We start from the raw sequence: 23164 nt of genomic DNA, 5'->3' as shown, positions 1-23164 counted from the left end.
GATGCAGATGACGCCACACCTTCTGAAAGCTGGGGCTTCAAAAATGTTCCTTTTCACAGTTTTGCATTCTCCCCTCCCCAGTGGCTGGAGAGTGAACAGTATTATGCCATCTGATCAGTGTTTTTAAAGAAGCTTCCAGGTGACCCAGATGAAGTTGGGCAGTGTGCTTACAGTTCTTGCCAGTGATGAAAAGTACAAACAGAGCTCTCTCTGAACCACAGGGCCAAGGAAGATTAAGTGCAGAAGGACACGTGGCCCTTCACAGTACACATGAGATGGACAAGCTGCCATCTCAGGAAGACAGTTTTAAACAGACTTGGTAACTCTTCTTATCAGAACATCCCTCAGTCCCTCCATGTAGAAATCTGCTATCGGCCACAGGCAGGCCCCAACCTACTATGGGGATTGGTCTGAATTGTTTCTGTAACTGCTATAAATATATAACCTAGATAAACAAGGTGCATTACTTTGGAAAGTTTCCGGGTCAGGATAAATTCCCAAGCAGAAATAAGCACATCAAAATCTTTGATCTCATTTGACCAAATACTGCTAACTTCACACAGTTTTCAACACTTCACATGCATCATCTTTGAATAAGATACGCATTAGAAATACGAATGACCCAGCTTCAGTCCAGTTACTTTAGCCATGTTTTTTTTTTGGGTCACAGACGTGCCCCATTTTCCTACGTGCCTCCTTTTGTAGAGCCCTCTCTCTTTTGTGGGCTGTTCAAACAGCCCAAGTTCAAACATTGGGACCAGGCATTAAAGTAAGAAAAATCTGAAATAATTAGGCCTGGAAAAGGCGGTGCCAAAAGCCCAAGATATCTTTGGAGTATTATTTCAGAAAACAGGAAATGTAGGTTTTCTTTTGGGCTCTGACATTTCAAGTTTCTCCATCATTTTGACCATCTGTAAAGTGTTGACTGTTCCAATCCTTCCCATCTATATCTCAGGCACATTAGGAATTATTCCAATTAATTGTAAATGAGTGCTCTAAATTATTTTGGCAATGAGCCACAAAAATAAAGTATTTTAGAGCATACAGTTTTGCTTATTTCAGGAGAGCTGTGAGTTTCCCTTCCCTTCTTCTTCTGTCTCCCCCAGTGCTCTCAAAGAGGAACCGAAGGCAACCAAGCCACTAGAAACACAGATATTCTCAGACATGAACCTACCTCTTGGTCGGTGAAAATCTCTATGAAGTTCTGGAAGGAGAAAGAGCCGGACTGGAGAATGAGCTCTCCGGTGTTTTCAAAGCACTGCCCGGTCAGCACGAGCAGTTTGTGTCGGGCAGCATCAGTGATCATTAAACGCACCTGCAATAAAGCACAGACCGTAGGCCCTGAGCCGCGGGCAGTGCTGCCGTCCCATCGCCAGGACAAGGCTAGCCTTCGGGGCCATGGGAGTTTATTACCAGCAAAAAGCATTCATTCCCCAAAGGTCTAATTTCTCCTGGAGGCCAGCAGAGCACGGGAGGGTTGAATGGATCCCTGGCTGTAGGATCATCCACAAAGCCAGTAAGTGTAGTTATCAGTTTGCCCATGAATGCCATTTTCAAAGTTTCTCTACAACCAAGACAGTAGCAATAGTTGACTTTCTCCCCCTAGTTTCCTCCTCTTTTTCAAAGCAGCCTTCACAGCTGGTAACCATTCGTTCCACAGCTGTTAGAAATGTCTGCTAGCAGCACGTGGTCTGCGAAACCAGGGAAGACTTGGAACTATCTCACAGGCTGAATCACCATGTATAGTCCAGGTTCCCCAGTGGCCTCCTCAGGAAGCACGGGCTTCCAAACTAGGGTCCCAAACCAACCCCTCCCATACGGCATCTCTTCCCTTCCAAGGCGTGCAGCAAGCACACAGCTCCAAGTGCAGTTTCCAACGGCATCAGTAAGGTGCTTGTCATTGAATAGAAAGAAAAGGCTGCCCCTATGTAGCAGTCTTTGAGAGAATTGCAAATGGTTTGCACTGAAGAACTCTGTGAACTTTTAAGTGGCAGGAAGCCAGACGTCCTTCAGCAAACACCACTCCAAAGCACCAAGGTATCTATTCTGAGCCCAGTTCATGAATGTTCAGCACATACTACTTGCCAGGCATCATGTTAGGCACTGAGGGGAGGATACAAAAGTAAACAGACCATGACCCCTTACCCAAGAACCCCACAGTCTAATCATGGAAAAAACACATGTACCTAAGTAATTGTTTCAGCCCCATCTGCTCCACAGGCAAGCCTGGATTCCTTTTATAAAATTCCATATTTTTCCTTTCTCACAACTCTTCCGGGCAGTTTGCCTGGACATATATTAATCCTCCAGCTTTTTTTTTTTTTTTTTTTTTTTTTCCTTTTGAGACAGGGTCTCACTCTGTTGCTCAGGCTGGAGTGCAGTGGTGCCATCTCGGCTCACTGCAATCTCCACCTCCTGGGTTCAAGCAATCCTCCCATCTCAGCCTCCTGAGTAGCTGGGACCACGGGCATGCAACACTATGCCCGGCTAATTTTTTGTATTTTTGGTAGAGATGGGGTTTCACCACGTTGCACAGGCTGTAATTCTCCAGCTTTTTTCAAGTTGTAATTACTTCCTGACTCTGTTAGTAACAGAGATTGCTATCCCATCACTTTCCTCAGCTTTGCACCTTCATGCATTGTCAGAGGTCCTGCTGATCTAAAGCAGGCAGAAGTAAGTCAGAACAGGTGACATCACGACAGTCAAAAAGTGGCAGCAACTCAAGTGTCCATCAACTGAGGAATGGATGCACAGATGTGGGCTATCCATACACTGGCACTGTTCAGCCCCGAAAATGAATACAGTCCTGACACATGCTACGACATGGATGAACCCTGAAATTGTTAGGCTAAAATAAGCCAGACACACAAGGCCACATAGTATATTATTATATTTATATGAAATATCCAGAACTGGCAAATCAGGACAGGCAGGTTCGCGCTTGTCAGCACTAGGGAAGAATGGAGAGTGACTGCCGATGAGCTCAGGGCTTTGGGGGCATGAAAGACATGTTCTGGAATTAGATAGGGGTGATGGTTGCAAAACTTTGTAAATACACTAAAGACCACCGAATTACATACTTTAAAGGGATAGATTTTATGGTCCTTGAATTATATCTCCACTTACAAAAACAGGATACAGTCACAGAGATGCTCAAAGTGTGGGTAGAAGGGACACTGCAAATAATGGAGGCTCCCAGGGACTTTGGCTACTTTAATGTCCAAGAAGCAACTCAATCTCAAAAGTGCTCAACTGTAATAAAGGAAGTGGAAAGTGGAGTGACAGCAGCTCCTCTGGCCTGGGTGACCAGGGACTCTTGGCTTCAACCAAGTTCTTATGTCACACTGGGCTCCGAAATACCCAGTTACTCTCCATAGCAACAGTTTCATACGGTGGTAATAGTAACAATCACAGCTAATATTTACATTTCAGTCATTATGTGCCATGCTCTGTTCTAAGCACTTGGTACTTCTAAGCACAACATTAAATATGAACCTTAAATGTAGAAACTATTATGACCTCCATTTTACAGAGGTGCAAACTGAGACAAAGACAGTAAATAGCTTGCTTGAGGCTCCCAGCTAGTAAGAGGCAGATGTGGGATTATGAACCCAGGTGGCCTGGCGCCAGCCCATGCTTCTGACCACTATGCTAGCCTGCCTTTCCACAGCAATAGGAGTGTGCAGGAAGGCTCTGAATGGGGCTTGCACTGGGTTGCCATTCTTGAGATGCCATTGTTCTCCAGGCTTGTCCTGTATGTCCCAGCCTGAGGGCTTGTGTCTATTTCCCCTAATACATCCCTATCAGACTCCATCCCAGCAGCACTCCCCACCACCCCCCTCATAAACACCCCAAATTCATACTCCCTTGCCTGGACAAAATCTTACAGTTCCAGTTACTATCTTCCACTTTGTCCTTATCAGGAGGAGCAGGCTGGGTGGTACCGATGCAGAGAACCAACCACTTAGTAGGGGGTTAAGACCTCTTAACCCAGAATTTCTCTCTGTTGTGACCCTCTCCTGCCCCCATTTGCCCAGCCCTTCTAATCCACTGGGTCCCTAGACAGTGTGTGGGGCCCGGCCCCAGATTCTACAGAGCTGAATGCTTACCTCAGTGCTGACTGCTTCATCAGAAGGGTTGATCAGGACCACTGTTTCTAAAACGTCACTTCGGTGATGAAGGATCTTTTGTCCTGCAGGCACAAAAACACACACAAAAGGGAGACCTTTAGCTTTTCCAGATAAAAACTGCCCTGCTGCTCCTGGGACAGCATAGGAATTTCTGCCTCCGATGTAGTACACAGCTCCGAGATTCTCTACATCATTTTGGGAAACATAATTGGTGCTATTAAAAAAGAGGGTGCAGCCACGAGCAGGTTCCTCCCCGAGCTGGGTTTGTGTGGTCGGGGGCTCCTCCTGCTCTCACACTCTCCAGTTTTCAGGGTCGGTCTAGGCAGCTTCCTTGCGGTAATGGCGGTTTTCATCTGAGACAAGGGTGGGTGCCAGGAAAACTCAATGGGGCTCTTGACATTTCCTTTCTCATGGTAATTGGGGATGTTTCTCCGTATCAGCCTTTCTTCTGGTGAGAACTGCACTGAGATTAATTAGGAGCCTTATTGTGAAATGAATGACATCCAGAAACTCCAGTTAACAATTAGCCCAACAATCAGAATGGCTGTCTGAGGCAGGCTTACAGTCTGTTGGAGTATTCATTAATTAATTCACTTGCTCATAGGAAACTGGAGACACTGTAAGCAAATGAAAAGTGGAGAACAACCCTCCCATGAAACAGGGTGGCCAAACTGCCCCCTAAAAATATGCACAGTGGACGGAGAACAACAAAGCAAGGTGTTGGGTGTGATGACCGCCTGTCTAAGGAAGGCTGAAACCCTGCAGGGCTGTGGCTCCACATCCCTGACTTCCCCCCACTCACAGGTCCTAGGGTCATTCGGTGGCCGAACCAGCCCTCCAGCCAAAGGGGACGGAGACCCGTGCATGACCTTCTACGAAGACTCCCCCTCCCCCGACAATGGGATGAAATGATCAGGCGGATGTACGGCCAGAGTTGGTGATACATGCTTGGGCAGCTGCTAAGGACAGGGAAGTGGGTGTTCTCTCTGAAATGTGGGAGGGAGACGCATGGTTGGGAGGGTAGACACAAACATGTCTGCCGCTTGGAAGTACAATGACGCTCAGGCAGCAGGAGGAAATGGAATAGAATCGGAGGGAGGCAGACACCAGGGGAGAGAAATACAAGAGGAAAGAATGACCAAAAGCAACTGTCCTCTAGAAAAATGGTTCAGCAGTTCTTCAAAAAGCTAAAATAGAATTACTGTATGACCCAGCAATCCCACTTCCAGGTGGAATTGAAAGCAGGAACCTGAACAGATGCTTGTATGCCAATGTTAATTGTAGCATTATTCACAATGGTAAGACAGCCCAAATGTCCATCTATGGATGATTGGGTAAAATGTGGTATATCAGTACAATGGAAGATTATTCAAACATAAAGATGAATGAAGTTCTGATAATGCCAAAACATGGATGAACCTAGGAAACAGTCTGCTAAATGAAATAAGCCAGATACAAAAGGATAAATATAGTGATTCCAATTATATGAAATCTCTAGAACAGGCAACTTTATAGAGTTAGAGAGTAGATTAGAAGGTACCAGGGACTAAGAGAAGGAGAATGGGCAGTTATTGTTGAGTGGGTACAGTTTCTGTTTGGAGTGATGAAAATGTTTTTAAAATAGAGGTGATGAAGTCTGGACGCAGTAGCTTTTGCCTATAATACCAGCACTTTGGGAGTCCGAGGCAGGTGGATTGCTTGAACCCAGGAGTTCAAAACTAGCCTGGGCAACAAAGTTGAGACCCCATGTCTACAAAAAAAAAAATGGCCAGGTGCGGTGGCCCATGCCTATAATCCCAGCGCTTGGGGAGGCCGAGGCAGGTGGATCACGAGGTCAGGAGTTCGAGACCAGTCTGGCCAACATAGTGAAACCCCGTCTCTACTAAAAATACAAAAAATTAGCTGGCTGTGATGATGTGTGCCTGTAATTCCACCTACTTGGGGGGCTGAGGCAAGAGAAGAATCATGTGAACCCAGGAGGCAGAGGTTGCAGTGAGCCAAGATTGCACTATTGCACTCCAGTCCCGGCAACAGTGTCAGACTCCATCTCAAAAAAAAAAAAAAAAAAAAAAAAAGCTGGGTGTGGTGGCACACACCTGTGGTCCCAGCTACGTGGGAGGCTGAGGCAGGAGAATCAATTGAGCCCAGAAGGTCAAGGCTGCAGTGAGCCAAGAATATGCCATTGCACCCCAGCCTGGGTAACAGAGCAGGACTCTGTCTCAAAAAACTGATAAAATATAAAAAGAGGGGATGGTTGTACAACCTTGTGAATGTAATTAATGACACCAAATTGTACATTTTAAAATAGTTAAAATGGCAAATTTTATATTTTATATATATTTTATCATGACTTAAAAATTAATAATATACCAAAAAACATTCACTAGTACACTATAAATGGGTAAATTGTATGGTATGCAAACTAGATCTCAATAGAGCAATTAGAAAATAAAAAACGTAAAGCAGTCCAGGATACACTGATTCTTTTTCCTTTATATCAAGAAGGACCAGAAGTACTACAGAAACAGCAACATGTTGAAATAGTCACCACCAACCACCATCACTGTTACCAAGCCCATTCTCCCCCACCATCTTACTTCCCTTAACAGCTAACATTTACCAATAAACCCCACATCACAGATAGAAGCCTAAACAGAACAATCATGGTGTCAGGCACTGTTCTAAGACACACATGGCTTCATTTAATCCTCAGAAGAGCTCTGCGACATAGGTACTGTGATTATCCCCCTTTACTGTCAAGAGCAATGAGTCTACAGAAGAGAATTAACCTGTCCAAAGTCACACAACTAGTAAGTGGTCGAGCCAGGACTTGGAGCCAGGTCACCTGGATCTAGAGTCCTTCTGCTTCGCTGCCCTATGGGTTTGGTTACTGGACTAAAATTTGTTAAAATAGACAAGGCACAGACACCAAATGCCAAAAGACAGTTAGAGAAAGGTTCAAAGAAATAAAATCAGAGATAAGCTTACAAAAGCAGGAAGGCAGAAAATATTAGGAGAAGAATATTGGCCAAAAAAAAGCAAAGGTGGCAGAATATCCCACATAAAAGAAGTTAAAATTAAGAGAAAATATGTGATGTCTTACTCCAAAAGCCTAAAAATAAACTCCAAAACAGAACAAAGTCCCACAGTTTGAGCAGACAAAGAACTGAGGCTTAAGAAGAATAAACCACAGGAAAGAAAGTTAATTCATTATGAATGCTAAATACTGTAATTTATTGGACATTGCTTTTTGGCGTTTTGGTTGTTTTTGGTTTTGACAACCATGTACATTTAAAGCTAAAGCAAAAGAAAATCAACTTAAATAAGCAAAGGATAAAATGAAAATTGGCAAGACACATGAAACTATCCTCTTTCTAGGTCTTTCCATCAGTGGTCTTCTTGAAACAAAGGTTTCAAGAGCTTCAAAGGCACTAGGTTGAGATGAAATTAAGCAAAAGCTTAAGACCAAGGAGAAGGAATATCATTTCTTTGGTCACAATTTTGTTGTGGGCACCCAGAGCATCAGGCAGTGCAATGTCCAAATATGACTGTCATCATGTCTGTATTCTGCAGGAATCCATACAAGTAGACTTGAACAAGGTACATAAAGTGGCTCCCTCCGCAAGTGATGGTAATGAAATCAGAGCCTCTTTCTTTCTGAAGTGATCCTACACAATGCCCTCAGCCTCGCCAACCGCACCCTTCAACACCCACGTCCAGGTGACAGCAGCCTGCACAGTCCACCTGCCTCCACATCACGCTCTTCCCCAAACACACAGTGAGCTCGCCTGCTGCCGAGGTGGCCCCTGGCAGGAGGCTTCTTACCATCCACCAGCAGTCCCTTTCTTTGGCTTCATCACTTGCAAACAAAACAAATGCCACGTGACAGCTGCCATTTACCTCCACTCCTTCCAAGTCAATCTTCAGACCAGTTTGCCCAGGAATTCAACTAACGATGTTCTCTTTTGTCCATCTTTGGAAATATCGAGAGGAATGGCACAGACGTGCACCAAGATGCCATGGCTGCTCCTTCAACAAAAGCCTTTTTATAGGATCGGATTTGAATGAAGGAGGGGATTTAAAGGGAGAGAGAGAAGCTTCTAGCTCTTGTCACAGCCAGACTGTTGGCCAGATTCTTTCCTGGGACGATGTAAAGTGGGGCCGGGCCACCCCAGCATCTGGTCAAGCCTGGCAGAGGGGCCCTGACGCGCCCCCACCCCTGGCATCCCCGTGGGTGCCAGCTTTCCTGCGGCAGGCGGGCGGGTTCTCAGCGCAGGCGACTGGGATGCTCACAAAGTTGCATATTTGGGGAATGCTTCACACTGGGAAACGGGCCAGGCATTCTGAAGGGAGGCCACCACCCTGGCTTGTAAAGGTCTCATTCAGTTGCTTCAGAAAAGAAGTTCCCAGGAAAGAAAGGCAGCCGGGTTCCAGCCTCTCTCCCCACCATTGTAGTCCGCATTCTCCATTCGACACCTCACAGGGAAACCCTTAGGCAGCCCCGTGAATAGTTAACTTTCCCGTGAATAGTTAACTTTGCATCGGTCTGAGGGCAGCAAAAGCGGGGGCTCAACCTGGAATGATTGTGTCGCTTATTGCTTCATAAGAAAAAGTCTTTGCGGGCTTCCCCACAAAACTCAGCATGATTGTGAAGCCTCGACCTGGGTCGGGGGCGGGGGCGGGGGCAGTGGAGAAGATTGTGTGTGACAAAAGGGGTCCGCGCCACCTCAGAATCAAAAGAGGACGGTCTGAGGACCCTCGAAGCAGCAGGGACCTTGCAGACAATGAGACTTTTGTTTGTGTTCTCCCAAAGCTGTGTTTGGAACTCAGAAGGAAGCCTGCATTTTTTGGTTATTGTGGGGATTTTATTCCTTTTTGAAAACGTGTCAGATTAATTGAACCTATGTGTCTTATAAGATTTGGCTTTTTTAGTAGCTTACGTTTTACTATATTCAATTGATTCTGAAATCTCTTGAAGCAAAACGTTATTATCTATGTATGTAAATTTCTAGGCTCCTTGCGGGATCTCTTCTCCACAGAGTTTAGGATTCATCTACACATACACACACACACACACACACACAAGCACACACACCCCTCAGAGGCTTCGCCCTGGTTTTGGAAGGAGGAAATAGAAATGGCAGTTGAAGAATAAAGAAAGCCTCTGATTTGTACTCAGTATGAAAGGGAAATGATGAGGAGGGTCCTGAACTACTGGTAACCAGGACTTCGGGGCAGGCATGGGCACGGGCTTTAGTCAGGAGAAAAGTCGTCCTGCCCCCATCTCTGCCTCTCTGCTGTGTCAGCTCCCACTGCCGCCCTCTCTTCACCTACCCACTACTCTCAGCCCCCTGCCCAGATTCAACAATGGAATAACTTACAATGTGAAGATTCTGGAGTTAGAGAGAAAAATATGTGAGATAAAAAAGGACTGGGTTGATTTAGCTGAAAGTAAAGTTTGGTCAATCGAGAAAGACCATAAGCACTAAATGTCTTGATTTTAAAGTCTGTTTTCAAGCCAGGCACGGTGGCTCATGCCTGTAATCCCAGGACTTTGGGAGGCCGAGGCAGGTGGATCACTTGAGGTCAGGAGTTTGAGACCAGCCTGGCCAACATGGTGAAACCCTGTCGCTACTAAAAACACAAAAATTAGCCAGGCATGGTGGTGCATGCCTATAATCCCAGCTACTTGGGAGGCTGAGGTATGAGGATTGCTTGAACCTGGGAGGCAGAGGTTGCAGTGAGCTGAGATCACGCCACTGCACTCCAGCCTGGGCAACAGAGTGAGACTCCATCTCAAAAAATAAAAAATAAAAAATAAAGTCTGTTTTCATTAGAAGGAAGAAGAGAAGGAGGGAGGGAGGAAGGAAGGAGGGAAGGAAGGAAAAAAGGGAGGGAGGAAGGGAAGGAAGAGAAAATGATAGCAGTCAGAGTTATTCAACTCAACCTCTTTACCAAAGTGAATTTTTTTGAGAGGAAACCTCTAACCTCCGACCCCTTGTGCAAAAAACACTCCCAAGAGTAAAATGTAGCTAAACGGCTAAGAGCAAGAAATGAAAGGTGCTTGGTACAGGAACTGAGAATTAATAACTAACCAACAGGTCTCCCGGTAGCTTGTAATAGCAGCTTTTGGTGTGAAATCATTTCCAGCTCCAGGCCTCCTTTCTGCAGAAACCCACATGGCAGGTAAAGCAAATGTGTGGTTGATTTGAAGAGAACGGGAGCTGGTGAGGCAGGAGGGGAGACGCCTGAAGCAGCAGAGGTTTGTAGTGAACTTTTTCTTCCAGAGCCCCTCACAGAAGTCCTCTCTATCCCTGTCAACTAACGCTGGGGCCCAGAGGCCTGGCAGGAAGGTTTCCCCAAAACTTCCTTTTCAGAGGGAGGAAAGGTGCCAGCAAATAAGGAAGTCTCGCGAGCAGCACAGAAGCCTGTTCCTGAGAGCTCCAGGTGGTTCTCTCTGTGCCCCTCTATCCCACCACATCATTTCTAAGCAAGAAAAACAGAGAGAAAGAGAAAGAGGTGAACATAGGCTACCCAGTAACCATGCTCTGAGAAGCTACAACGAGCAGCTCTCCATCCCAGGTGCCCCTGCTTAGAGCTCCAGAGAGGGTCCAGGAGAAGGATCGAGGCAACCCAGCCTAACAGAAGACTTCCTTGGCTCCCCTGGAGCAAGAACCCACCTCGGCCCTGAGGGAGGACATGATCCCAAGGCACGGTGAGTCACAAAACCCTCACCCCTGCCACAGAGGTACTGTTAGAAGACAAAGGTGCTAGGAGACTTGGTTCTAATGCCACGGATCCCCAAAGACCAAGAGCATCAGCACAGAAAACAGAAGGCCAGCTGTTACCAGGAAATTACACAGAATCTGTCTCCAGGGAAGTAAAACTCCTAGCCCTGGAGTGAGCTGGATTTCTCAGGGGTCCTCCGCATCAAATTAACTCCCCCAATCAACTCACTCATCTTTTCGCCTTCATCCGCTCTTGCACATCTCAGCCTGAGGCTTGGAAAAGAACCTTTTCTAGGCTGGGTGTCTCAGAGGCAACAGAGAACATGAGCAAAAAGGTGGCAAAAGCATAATTCAATATGCATGCTGGTTTTAAGGTCATGCACACATTGGAGCACCTTCTATGTGCCAGGTGCCATCCCACCTGGGTCCAAAAATGACTGAATACAAGGCTAATACACAGAAACGGGTAGTGACAAAATCTAATCCTTTGATCACCAGACAGTCCATCACCAGAATACAGCAATAAAACCTTACATGTGTAGAGCGCCTTAGAGTTGCCAAAGCATTTTGTCCTTCAGGTAGTTCTTTGTTTAGTCTCACAGCATTTTTATGAAGTAGTGGGGCAAATATTATCCTCTCTTCATGGATGAAAGAGCTGAGGTTTACTGACTTGACAGTGCGGAAGAACAGGCCTGAGGACCCTTGTCACACTCCACGAGGCCACTCAAGGCCAAGGTCAGTGCTGTGACACTATTCCTTTCTCCTTTTCCTGATCCACTGCCATCCAAAATAAAGATTTTCAAGCTGTGATGCCAAGATTCTCCTTTGTAAGAGGTAAGTGTGCAGCCAGGGTTGGCTGCTGGTCAGTCAATGCCTGCTGAATTGCCTGTGTGTGTGTGAGTGTGTGTGCGCGTGCACGTGTGCACCCAGCAGGGCACTATGGCCTCCCACACACGTCCTGAGGGCAATTCCTTCTTGGTTTCTGCTGAACCATCAGCCAAGTTCTTTCCCACCTTCCCCCTATATTCCTAGAAATGACATTTCTTTTCTGTGGCAAATAAATTTTTGTTTATGCATCTGTTTCATCTCTGATATATGTTCCTGAATCTATGGCTCTCCAAATTTTGAACACTTGTTTTTTTAAGAGAATAAAAAAAACTCAAGTTCAGGAGACTTTGCAAATAATTTTCTTTAGTTTAAATAAAGTGATCATTGCTTGTGAGTTAGACAACGTTTTTTTACCTTGGATATCTTTTGTGTTACAGGGAATTTAGTTATTACCTAACTTGAGTCTGTACCTAATTTTCTCTATACTTCCTGGACTTTGTGGTTGTTAGTTTTCTTTTTTGTTGTTGTCAGTGGTTTCAGTTTGGTTTTCCATGTGCAGGATTCTCATTTGACCTGCTTTCTAAAACCTCTCTTCGGTGTTTCTCTCCTACCCAGTCCCATTCTCTTAGGTTCCCCTCTTCCTTTTTTTCTTCTCCCTTTTAAAAATTATCAAGGCAAAGGGATGAGAATCAAGGATATGAAGGGTTAAGGTGAAAGACAGGGGAAGGAAGAAGTTTGCTCCCTTTTTCTCTGTTTTATCCTCCGCTGAAAGAAGCAGAAATAAATAACATAGATGGTGTTGAAACTTGGGCTCCCTGGAGGGCACCTAAGTAGAACCAGCAAAGCCCAATCCTGGCACCAGCTGTGGTTGATAAGATAGCCTAAGGGTCACATCTTCAACAAAGTACAGAAGCGACAGATTAAAAATAAAAATAAAAAAGGCACATGGAGTGAAGGGCGATGTAGTAACCTGTCAGGGGAGCCAACTCCAGGTGTCTTTAAATACAGTGACCAGCCTGGGCAGTATGGTGAAACCCCATCTCTACAAAAAATACAAAAATTAGCCAGGCATGGTGGTGCACGCCTGTGATCTCAGCTACTCGGGAGGCTGAGCTGGGAGGATCACTGGAGCCCGGGAGGTTGAGGCTGTAGTGAGCCAAGATCACACCACTGCACTCCAGTCTGGGCAAGAGAGTGAAATCCTGTCAAAAGAAGGAAAGGGAGGAAAGAAGGAAGGAAGGAGGGAAGGAGGGAGGGAGGGAGGGAGGGAAGGGAGAAAGAGAGGAAGGGGGAAAGGGGGAAGGGGGAAAGGGGGAAGGAAGGAAGGAAGGAAGGAAGGAAGGAAGGAAGGAAGGAAGGAAGGAGAGAAAGTTCAATGCCTACTCGTGTTGGTGTTTGCTTCACCATTTCCAAAGCACTTTCTTCTATGTCCACTTACTTAAGCTCTAATGACAGGGTTCCAAGTTTCTGATCTGGTTTCCTCTAGGCTGAGACAAGGTGGGATCTGTGAGTGCCCTGTTCTCTAAGCAAAACCTGCTGCAGGCAAAGGAAAACACACATGCCCCTCATGCACAAGAAAGGAGTCTCCTCTTCTGCATGTAAAATTTCCAGCAGCCAAGAGGGAAATGTGGTCCCCGCAAGCCTAGCAGAAGGATTTGTTGCTCTTACAGAGTAAGACATCAGAATTTCCTCTCCTCACAGAATGGGAGGACCTGAAGGAGTCTTGGCAACGATTTCATCCCCCCTCTCTTCCTCTTGTTTTACAGAAGAGAAAACTGAATCTCAAAGACGAGGAGTGGCCTCTCAAAGGCTTTTCCTGTGCATATTGTGGTCAGTTCTATTGGAGAGTAGGTACTAAAATACTAACACTACCTTTCACTTGTGATGGACTTTATGGTTTATACAATTTTTTATTTTCATAGTACCTCATTTGCATATCACGAAGGTCAATGTTTATCATTCTTCCTTTTTTATAGATGGACAAATAGAAGCTGTTGGGACAGGTTCCTTAATAAGGGTTAGCTGTCTTGTCCAGCATCAGAGAGACAAAATAAGCTACTGAACTAAGATTTATCTGTTTATTTATTTATTTTGAAACAAGGTTTCTCTCTCTGTCACCCAGGCTGGAGTGCAGTGGTACAAACATGGCTCACTGCAGCCTTGACCTCCTGGGCTCCAGTGATTCTTCCACCTCAGCCTCCTGAATAGCTGGGACCACAGGCACAGGCTGCCATGGCTGGCTAATTTTTTGTACTTTTTGTAGAGATGGGGGTTTGCCATGTTGCCCAGGCTGGTCTCGAACTCCTGGGCTCAAGAAATCCTCCTGCCTTGGCCTCCCAAAGTGCTGGGATTACAGCTTGAGCCACCATGCCCAGCTGGAACTAGGTTTTAAATCCAATCCACAGGACTCCTGATCCCTACTCTCTTTTCACTGTCCCTCACTGCTTCTCAGATTGTTTTAAGTGTTTACAAGTTCCAGATCCTTAATTTTTAAGAATAAGATCTGAGATACATTTTCCTCAGAATGTTATAGAATAATCCCAGCATTTGGGATATGGATCTGGGAATCATTTTTGTTTTGAAGAAACCCCGCGGTGTGCCAGGTGCCCTGTGCAGTATTAGGTAAAACCAAAAGATTACCTATATCAGCTATTCTTACCACAAAAAAGCCACTTTCACATGGTTCATCAATTAGACCTGACTTTGAGACTAGAGTAGGTTTCAGACACCTTTTTTAAAAAATCTTAATGGTCTTCTCCTGCTTTTGTATTCCCCATTTATTAAAACAACGTGAATTGTTTTAGAAGACACGGTTTTCTGGAGGTTAGTTCAGGCAAATTCGTGCTATGTTCATAAACTGAGCACTGAGATTAAAACATGGATGAGATGCTCCCCGTATCCTGAAGAGATATGGTTTAAAGAGGAGACAGTGTTTTGACAGTTTCTAAATCAGGAATCATAAGTCATAAGGAGGGTCTGATACACAGCAGATGCGCAATCAGTATTTCAAAAAGGAATGAATAAGAACAATGGCTAAGGTATATTCAAGACCTGCCCTGGGTCAAGACCTGACCTAAGCTCTTTATGTCTGTGATCTGATGTAATGTGCACATTAATGCTATGAGGAAGCCACTCTTGCCATTTCACAGAGGAGGAAAAGGCGGCACAGGGCAGTGGAGCAACAGTGCAACAGTCTGCATTAGTTCGTAGTGGAACTGGGCTGGAGACCGGGTGTTCAGTATCCAAAGTCCTGGCTTTCAACTAATAAGCTATCCTAAAGGAAAGCAGGAAGACAGATGACAGAGAGTTTGCTTGGGGGCATGCTGAGTTTGAGGTCCCTGTAGGATCTCCAGATGGCTCTGTCCAATAAGAGGCAGAAACGTGGCTCTCATGCTTGGCACTAGGCTTGGCCAGAAACACAGATGATGAATACTTTATTGATTAATAACAACATAATAAGTGACCTCCTTTAAAATCATCCTCACATGATTTTTATGTATTTCTATCCTAATACCCGAACACACTGCTAGCATTATTTCCCCTGGGAGCAAATGTAATCATTAAAGGCTCAAACAGCTTTTCCCAGGAAATATTGATTCTTGGAGTCATTTGATAGGTTTATCGGACATTTAATTTGCCATCAGACTCCTGACATTGATCAAATCCAGGGAAATGGTTGACCTTTCACCCTCATCTGTTACTATCAAACCAAATCATCAGACTACTATTCGGTCTCAAAGCCAGCTGCCTTTTAAAAACAAAAATCAAATTAGTCTTTTTCGGTATTTGGCTATTGAAAAGAAAACCAAAAAAAAAAAAAAAAAAAGAAAACATGCAAATAGCTGACATAACACATATTAAACCTAGAATCTACTGATTTCCATCCCTCAGAAAGTTGTTAGCTCTAGGCCAAGGAGAAATAGTATGAGTTGATTTTTCCCTGGTAAAACTGTGAGGGGGACAATACCATTGGTAGTGGCAGCATCAGGCTGGGCCACAGCAACCAGCTTGGTGATCGGCCAGGAAGGGACTTCTTAAGGTCAAGATGCTGACCAAAAAGGATGAGGCTCAAGACCTGAGCTCTGGTCTTGGCTGAAGTGGTACCTCGGCTGCCACCATCTGTAATAAGTAATGTACAGGTGGACACTCAGGTCCTGCACCCCAGCCAGGATGAATAAATCTGGTCATGTTGTTACAGGATTTGACATATAGCCTTAGCCCAACCCAAGGGACCTGTGATTTTTGTTGTTTGTATGAATCGTGTTTATTCCTCCACTGCATCATTTCAAAGGGTGAGGTGGAGATGGCTCATTCGTAAGTGCCGACAGAATCAGCACCTATGTACTTCCTCTCTCCACGGTGCCTGTGATGTTGAGTCATGGCTGGATGCCTGGCTGCCCAGAACAGCACACCCAGTTCCCAATGACCTTGGTTCTTCCCTCTTCCAGACCTGAAGGGTGATTCTCAGCACACCAGGGGCACAGTCCTGATTCTGCTTTCCTGTTCTTTACCCTCAGTTACAGGCCCTGTCTGGGAAACCAAAATGATGTCTCACTTAAAGCCTAGTTCTCAACTTCTCCCATTTGGGTTTGATTGAATCCAAAACACATTTCTTCCACTTAAAAAAAAAAAATTTTTTTTTGAGGGAGGGTCTCACTCTGTTGCCCAGGCTAGAGTGGCATAAATATGGCCCCCTGCAGCCTCGACCTCCTGGGCTCAAGCAATCCTCCCAACTCAGCATCTCCAAGTAGCTCACACTACAGGTGTGTGCCACCATGCCCAGCTAATTTCTTTTGTTTTTTGTAGAGATGGGGTCTCACTATGTTGCCCAGGCTAGTCTCAAACTCTTGGGCTCAAGTGATCCTCCCACCTCAGCCTCCCAAAGTGCTGGGATTACAAGTGTGAGCCACTGCAGCCGTCCTTCTTACACTGTTAAATGCCTTTTCTTTAAACTCTTGGCCCACCGATGGTCTTTCAAGACCTCTACTGCATCTTCAGGCACTATCCTTTGCTATGTTAATCTCAAAAATAGCCCCCGAAAAGCCATCATATTTGCTCATGTTTTCCTCTTTACTATACTCCTTTTCCTTATTCTGAGCAGGAAAGACTTAAGTCTTTTCCCCCTTTCCCTTTAACCTTTCCTGCTCTCTTTATGTTGTCCTGACATGCAGCAGCAAGAGAAGGGTGTCACTTTTGAAGACTTTGATAAGCTACGTGAACATAAAGCTTTGGGTAGATATTTTAGCTCTATATATTAAGCTTTATTTTATTTTATTTTATTTTATTTTTGAGATGGAATTTTTCTCTTGTTGCCCAGGCTGGAATACAGTGGCACAGTCTCGGCTTACTGCAACCTCTGCCTCCTGGGTTCAAGCTATTTTCCTGCCTCAGCCTCCCGACTACCTGGGATTACAGGCACCTGCCACCACACCTGGATAATTTTTTTGTATTTTTAGTAGAAACAGGGTTTCAACACATTGGCCAGGCTGGTCTCAAACTCCTGATCTCAGAGGATCCACCCACCTCAGCCTCCCAGGGTGCTGGGATTACAGGCGTGAACAACCACGTCTGGCTATATTAAACATTAAAGAGGACCATGCAACAAGGTCTTGGCAGGTAAACTGTTCTGACCACCTCTTCAGAGGCTCTGCCACAGGGGATGCTGAGCCACTGTGTATGAGATAGTCCCAGCTCCTCTCGGTGGGCAGAAGCAGGATAAATTTAATAGAACTTTCTCCAACTAAACCCTTCACCACTTCTCCCTCAACCAAATCCAAACCCTATATTTCAGCAGTAAAATATTTATTAAAAGGCTAAAAAAATATATTTAGTAAAGGGTAAATACTTGCACGAACTATTGAGTACTGTCTTAGAAACATCATATAGAATTGACCTTCTTGTAAGCTTCCCTTCATATCACTGTTTTTACTGTAGATAAAGAGATGTGAAACCCAGCTTGCTGCTGACTCAGGCCTATGGAGAATCATACTTTGACCAGTAGGATGCAGGCCCTTGGGTTTTAAATTAGCCATTGAGTTTTTCATTTCACCTAATAGCATTCAGCTTGAAGAACCATACTACTAAAGCTTACATGAAATAAACTGGTAATTTACAATGCTGATGTGTTCATTTAATTTCCACTAACAGGAATCTAAATTTTTAGTAAATCGGATATTCATGCCAGTTGGTCACTGCATTCATTTTTTGCCCTACTGGGATACTTTGCTTGAAGGTTGTTTTAAATAAAGAGCATTGTTTGGTGATAGAATTTACTGTGCCATAAAATAAGGTATCATACCCACTTAAATCTAATCCATTTTTTACATGTCCAGCTCATAATTTTATTTCCTCCTGGAATATCTCTCTGTCCACTTCAATTCTCAGAGTTGTCTCTTACCCCCAATTTCTGGGATAGCAGTTAAGAGTCTCTATACTACATAGCTCAATTAGAGGAAGTACATAGTGTTTATATGAGCTATTGCCTCCAACCAACTTATAAGACTCTAGTTAACAAAATGCTTTCACATACTTTCATGTATCTCTCATTGAACTTCCTGTGAAGGTGGCAATTTCTATGTAAACCTTACAGGGCTTAGATCCGAGCCTTCCACCTATAGGGATTCAGGTGATGACAATCTTTTGCAAAACAGGAGAACTAAAAATACACATACCCGTAGTTACACACAAACACTCACTCCATTTCTGAGTGGGATTTACCATAATAGTGTGGATTGAAATGTGTGTGTGATTCAGTCCACACTATTATGTTAAATCCCACTCAGAGGGATTTAACAAGCCAAGTAAGCAATCAAAGTGTGATTTGCTTACTTTGTCTTTAGAAGTAAGCAAATCAGGAGATCTACCTTCAGGATCTGAAAAATACACACCCAGGCCATCATTAGCAGAAAGCCCACTGCTGTGCATAAATAACTAAAAAGAAGACACTGCCTAGCTCTTTCCAAGTGATTAGGGCCAAAAACTGCCCCAAAGTTTCAGGAGTTGTGTGTCTGGTTTTCTCACACGCCCATTGGATTTTGCCTGTGGTCATTCTGCCACCCCGTAAGATCTCTTAAGGAATTAAAATTAGGCATCACTAGAAAGATTTCATTTTGATTTTATATTCAACTACAAGGTCTTCACAAGGTCACTATTAAAGGGGTGCTACAGCATGTCCCCAAACCACATTTTTTGCTGAAGGTTAATTTCTTACCTTAACAATGTACTTTTTATTTATTTTAAGATGAATACCATTGACCTCTGGGAGATTATAACTGAAAGAATACATCTGCTTATTTAGGAAAATGTGATGTAGTAAACCAAAGGAATTAAGTTCTGGGCCATATATTTAATCAATGGTTTACTTAACAGAGATTTGTTTCTGAGGCAATTCAACCAAATCTGACCAATGGGCATTTTCAAGGCATTGGTAAACGTACTCTGAACCAACAGACGTAGCTCTCCTGAGAAACAGGTCTGAAACCCTTGACAAAGAGCAAGTCAAACAAGGTAGTCAAATAAATTCTATCCTCTTCTATCTTCTTTTTAAAAAGACTGAAATTTTAGTTTAAAATGAGTTCAAGGAGGGAGGGAAATAATCTGGAGACTTTGAGGAAACTTGCCCTTGAGCAAATCCCCAGATTTTAATTTACATGAGAAGTAACAAGTTCTCATAAGAAAGGCAGTATGCATAAAATCACTTTCTACATTCCTGTCTTGCATTAGTCTCCATTGGGTATTTTGTATGTATTTATATACACTTGGAATATATGCAGTGATCCATATGTATGCTAATCAAAGTTCTTACAATGTATTACTCTTTGCTCTTTCACAAATTAAATAGTATAAATTGGGAGCACAGTTTGTCCCTGTAAAAATGCCAACAGGTAAGCCGGCCCTAGAGAAAAATGGACCAAATCAAGCTCTGCTAGAGCTCTGGAGTATAACTGAAAGAACATAGGATTTCTGCCCAGAAAGCAACACTGAACACCTCATTTATTTTGAGGTAGAGGCTGTAGCTGGAGAAGCTGGAAGGTGAGATGGAGCACCCTAAGGTTGCAGAGGGCACCACTGCTCAGCGTAAACTCAGATATCTGGAAAATGCAAGGCTTCAAAATTAAGGATTGGAAAGGCAGGAGCTGAGCAAGCCTGAGGCCCCCCTCAGCTCAGGGTCTTGGCCAAGTGACAGGAGCTGGACAGGGGCAGGAGCCAAGTGGAGGAGCAGTGCTTTCTGTGGGTCAGCTATCCCTCCAGAGGAGAGCCGAACCACATTCCCGACTCCAGTTCACTTTTTTCTCATAGTTCTTAAACAACAGAAGATGATGCCTTAATGTGTTATCTATATCGCCCTGAAAAATACCTGCATTTCCTTCTGTCATATCGAATCAAATTCATTATAAAATTTCCTGTTTCATATCTACAAAATTGCTCTAAAGAATGTTACATTTTTATTTTAAAAAAGTAAGGGTTATTGGGGGAAAGAAAGTCTACTTATCAATACTTCTTTTGATTCCAATGACAAAGTAAAAAATATATTTCTCATTTCTGGTCCATTCTCTTTCAATATAAAATGTCTGTGCACTCTTGCTTTGTTAGACAAAGCATTCCTTTAATATCTTGGTCTGTTTTTATTTGATTTAAAGAATGACAGTTGCAAAAGGATATCTAACAGAACGCTAGAGGTACACAGCTTGGCACATACAAAATATTCTGAATGAGTCTTTCCCTTATAGATGGATGATTCTTTTAAGTGGGCTCAGTTGTGTGCTTTCCCCAGTTTGCATCTGACTCTTGTGGTCAACTGAGAAGTGTCCTGTTCAGAAAAGTAGTAGAGAGAGAACCAGCTCATACTGTACTATTAATATTTTCTGGAAGCTCTGATAATAACTTTGGAGTTTCATCTTAACTTGCTAACTTTCTAGTCCTTGGGGGTAAAATTTTTGCTTCTTGTTTTAAAAAAATTCAATTAACAAATTACAAACTATGAGATAGATGCAGTGAAAATCAACCCAAATAGGAAATTCTGCTCACTTATTTTCCATACCACTTGCATGGACCAGGAAGGTGGTAATTTAGCAGAATGCTAAACCATGATGTAAATGTGGATCCCCTGTTTCCCTTTGTTCCTCCTCTCTCTTTTGTAATGTCTGCATTTTGGCATTTCTGCATTGCCTCTTTGGTTTCAGAGCTTTCTCACCGAGCCATTTCCCGTGGAAAAAAAAAAAAAAAAGAAGAAGAAGAAGAAGGAATATAGCAATTAGCATACATTATGTGGCTGTACCAAAAGCTATACTCACAAACATGTCTGCATGACAGACAAGTGGGCTGTGTTTCGTCTTGTTTCCTGGACTGCCCCGTCCTGCCCACAGCCTGCCATTTGCCAACAGAAGATGCCACCCCTTCCCTTCCTCCGCCATCAGCTTTCCCAGCACTGCGCAGCCAGTCAGCTTGCTGGCTCAAAGTACTACTTAATGAGTTTTTAATTCAGTTTTGACTCTGGAACCCAGCCAGCTACTGCTGCCTGGGGCTTGCATTTCCCTTTACACATCCTCAGCGACTAGTCATAAAGACAAGACGCTTCACTGTTGGGTTTCTACAGGGAGGATTAGCTAGGCCTCAGGCCTCACATTATCGCCAGGTCTTGCTGGCTGCAGACAAAAAAAGGGCTAAAGGGAGTTATCTCACAGAGCCAGGGGAAGAATCAGGGAGACACCTCTGAGTGCTGGGAAGCTGCTGTCTCAGCCTCTCTAGGCAGTGAACACTGCTCTGTTATCAGTGGGCCACAGTTCAGTGAGAACTAAACTACGTGGAATATTTGGGAGGCCAAATTCACATGCATTTTTACAAACAGATGCCCATTGTGTACCGGGATCCTGGAATACTCCTCTCCACCAAGGTTCCAGTGGCCACTTTTTTCTCTCCCCAGAGGCTGCAAAGGGGTCTGCACGCTGCCCTTACCTCCCTGGATTCTGTTGACGATCATGAAAAAGTCAATGCTGCTTGGGGAGGCTCTGTATAAGCCACAGAAGCTATTACTCTAGGAGAAAATGTTGAAGAAACTCTCTGAGGCTTAAAGTGCTGGGATATACCTTGTACATGATGTAGTTTCTCCCATATTTGCCAAACCACAGCTAGCATATTACAGTGTAAAATTTCAGGGCCTGGGACTTGCAGCCAGAAGACCTGGGTTTAAGTCTTCTTGCCACTAGTATCATTTGGAGCAAGTGACACTGAGCCCTGTCTATTAAATGGGGATAATAAATAATGCCTATTCTAAGAGTTGTTGTGAGGGTAGAACATGATGGGATCTCAGAGCTATTGAAATGTTTGCTATCACTAGGATTTCTCCCTTCTAGTCTATCTGGTTCTACAGTTAGGCTTTGCAGCTTGCTCTATCATAGCACGTAGCATGCTCTATCAGGGTGTCTCCCAACATGCAGTACATGTTCTACTGGCAGTATGCAAGATTGAGGTGATACACTGATGAGCTTTTTCACATTTTAATAGTAATGTATATTTTGTATATAGTGAATATGTTTAGGGTTATACGGCACTGCTTTTTCATCTAGGATAGTGATATAGTCCTGTTCAATAAATGGCTAAGTGAACTAATGATCATTACATCCTATCCTCTTGTTTAGTGGATGGGAAAACTGAGCCCAAGAGGTCATGTGACTTGCTTAAGGTCCTGTTCCTGGTTTTTGGCCAGGAACAGGACTGTTGGTTGTTCTTGGTTCTTCCTCCTGGCCACAGAATCCTTCGGGATCATTGAATCGTATAAGTAACATCTCTATTAGTGTTTTAACCAACTGATGTACAACATTTTAAATTCTGATTTATTTTAGATTCTGGGTCTGCGGACTTGACTATACTGTATGACTTAAGTATCTATTCCGTCATTTATTTATTCATTCATTCAACAAATATACATTAGGAACTTCCTCTATGCCAGGTCCTAGAGATATAGTGGTCAGCAAGACTTACATTCTAGTAGGGACAGAGGAGCAAAAATAAACAAATAATTAAGACAATTATCAGACAGTGATTGGCAAAGAATTAAAATATGGACATGTGAAAAAAACCAAACTGGGTGACTATATTTTGACCAGGGGACCGAGAAAGATTAAGGTCAAGAAATCCACTACAAATTAGCTGACAAAATTACCTTTTATTTCTAAAGTGTAGGCTTCAGTGGGTCCTGTACTTTGGTTTTAGCCTTTCAAGGTTCTCATGGTATTCAAATAGCAACAGTAGGACACTGTATCGTACAAGACATACATGTCCAATTGCTAACAGGTGAACCCAATTGAAAAGAGGGAAAAAACAAACAAGGAAGAAAGGAAAGAGACTCTTCCAAGAAAAATACTCATTCATGGGTAAATATCACCTATGAATATCACCTATGAAGAGAGAGAGATAAAACTCCCTAACAAATAAATACTAAAATTGTTTGAACAAAGTACCCTTGCAAGCAAAAACACG

General features: G+C 43.8%; 1 protein-coding gene across 2 annotated transcripts in view; it reads right to left on the bottom strand.

Annotated features, from left to right (window-relative positions):
* The window catches only part of MAP1B (microtubule associated protein 1B), a 102754-nt gene that overhangs the window by 21853 nt on the left and 57737 nt on the right, over positions 1–23164 (bottom strand). The window contains exons 1-3 of one of the 2 annotated variants that reach the window (XM_009208591.4): positions 8031–8317; positions 4110–4192; positions 1175–1315 (exon numbers count right to left, since the gene is read on the bottom strand). In XM_009208591.4, coding sequence (XP_009206855.2) covers positions 1175–1306 — 132 coding nt within the window. In that variant the 5' untranslated portion in view covers positions 1307–1315; positions 4110–4192; positions 8031–8317. Of the gene's footprint in view, positions 1–1174; positions 1316–4109; positions 4193–8030; positions 8318–23164 lie in introns of those variants that run through there. The other variant, XM_009208590.4, reaches the window with a different exon arrangement.

The sequence above is a fragment of the Papio anubis genome, chromosome 5 (genome assembly GCF_008728515.1).
Source record: "Papio anubis isolate 15944 chromosome 5, Panubis1.0, whole genome shotgun sequence".
In the NCBI taxonomy this organism is placed as follows: Eukaryota; Metazoa; Chordata; class Mammalia; order Primates; family Cercopithecidae; genus Papio; species Papio anubis.
This window is presented reverse-complemented; position numbering and strand designations above follow the sequence as displayed.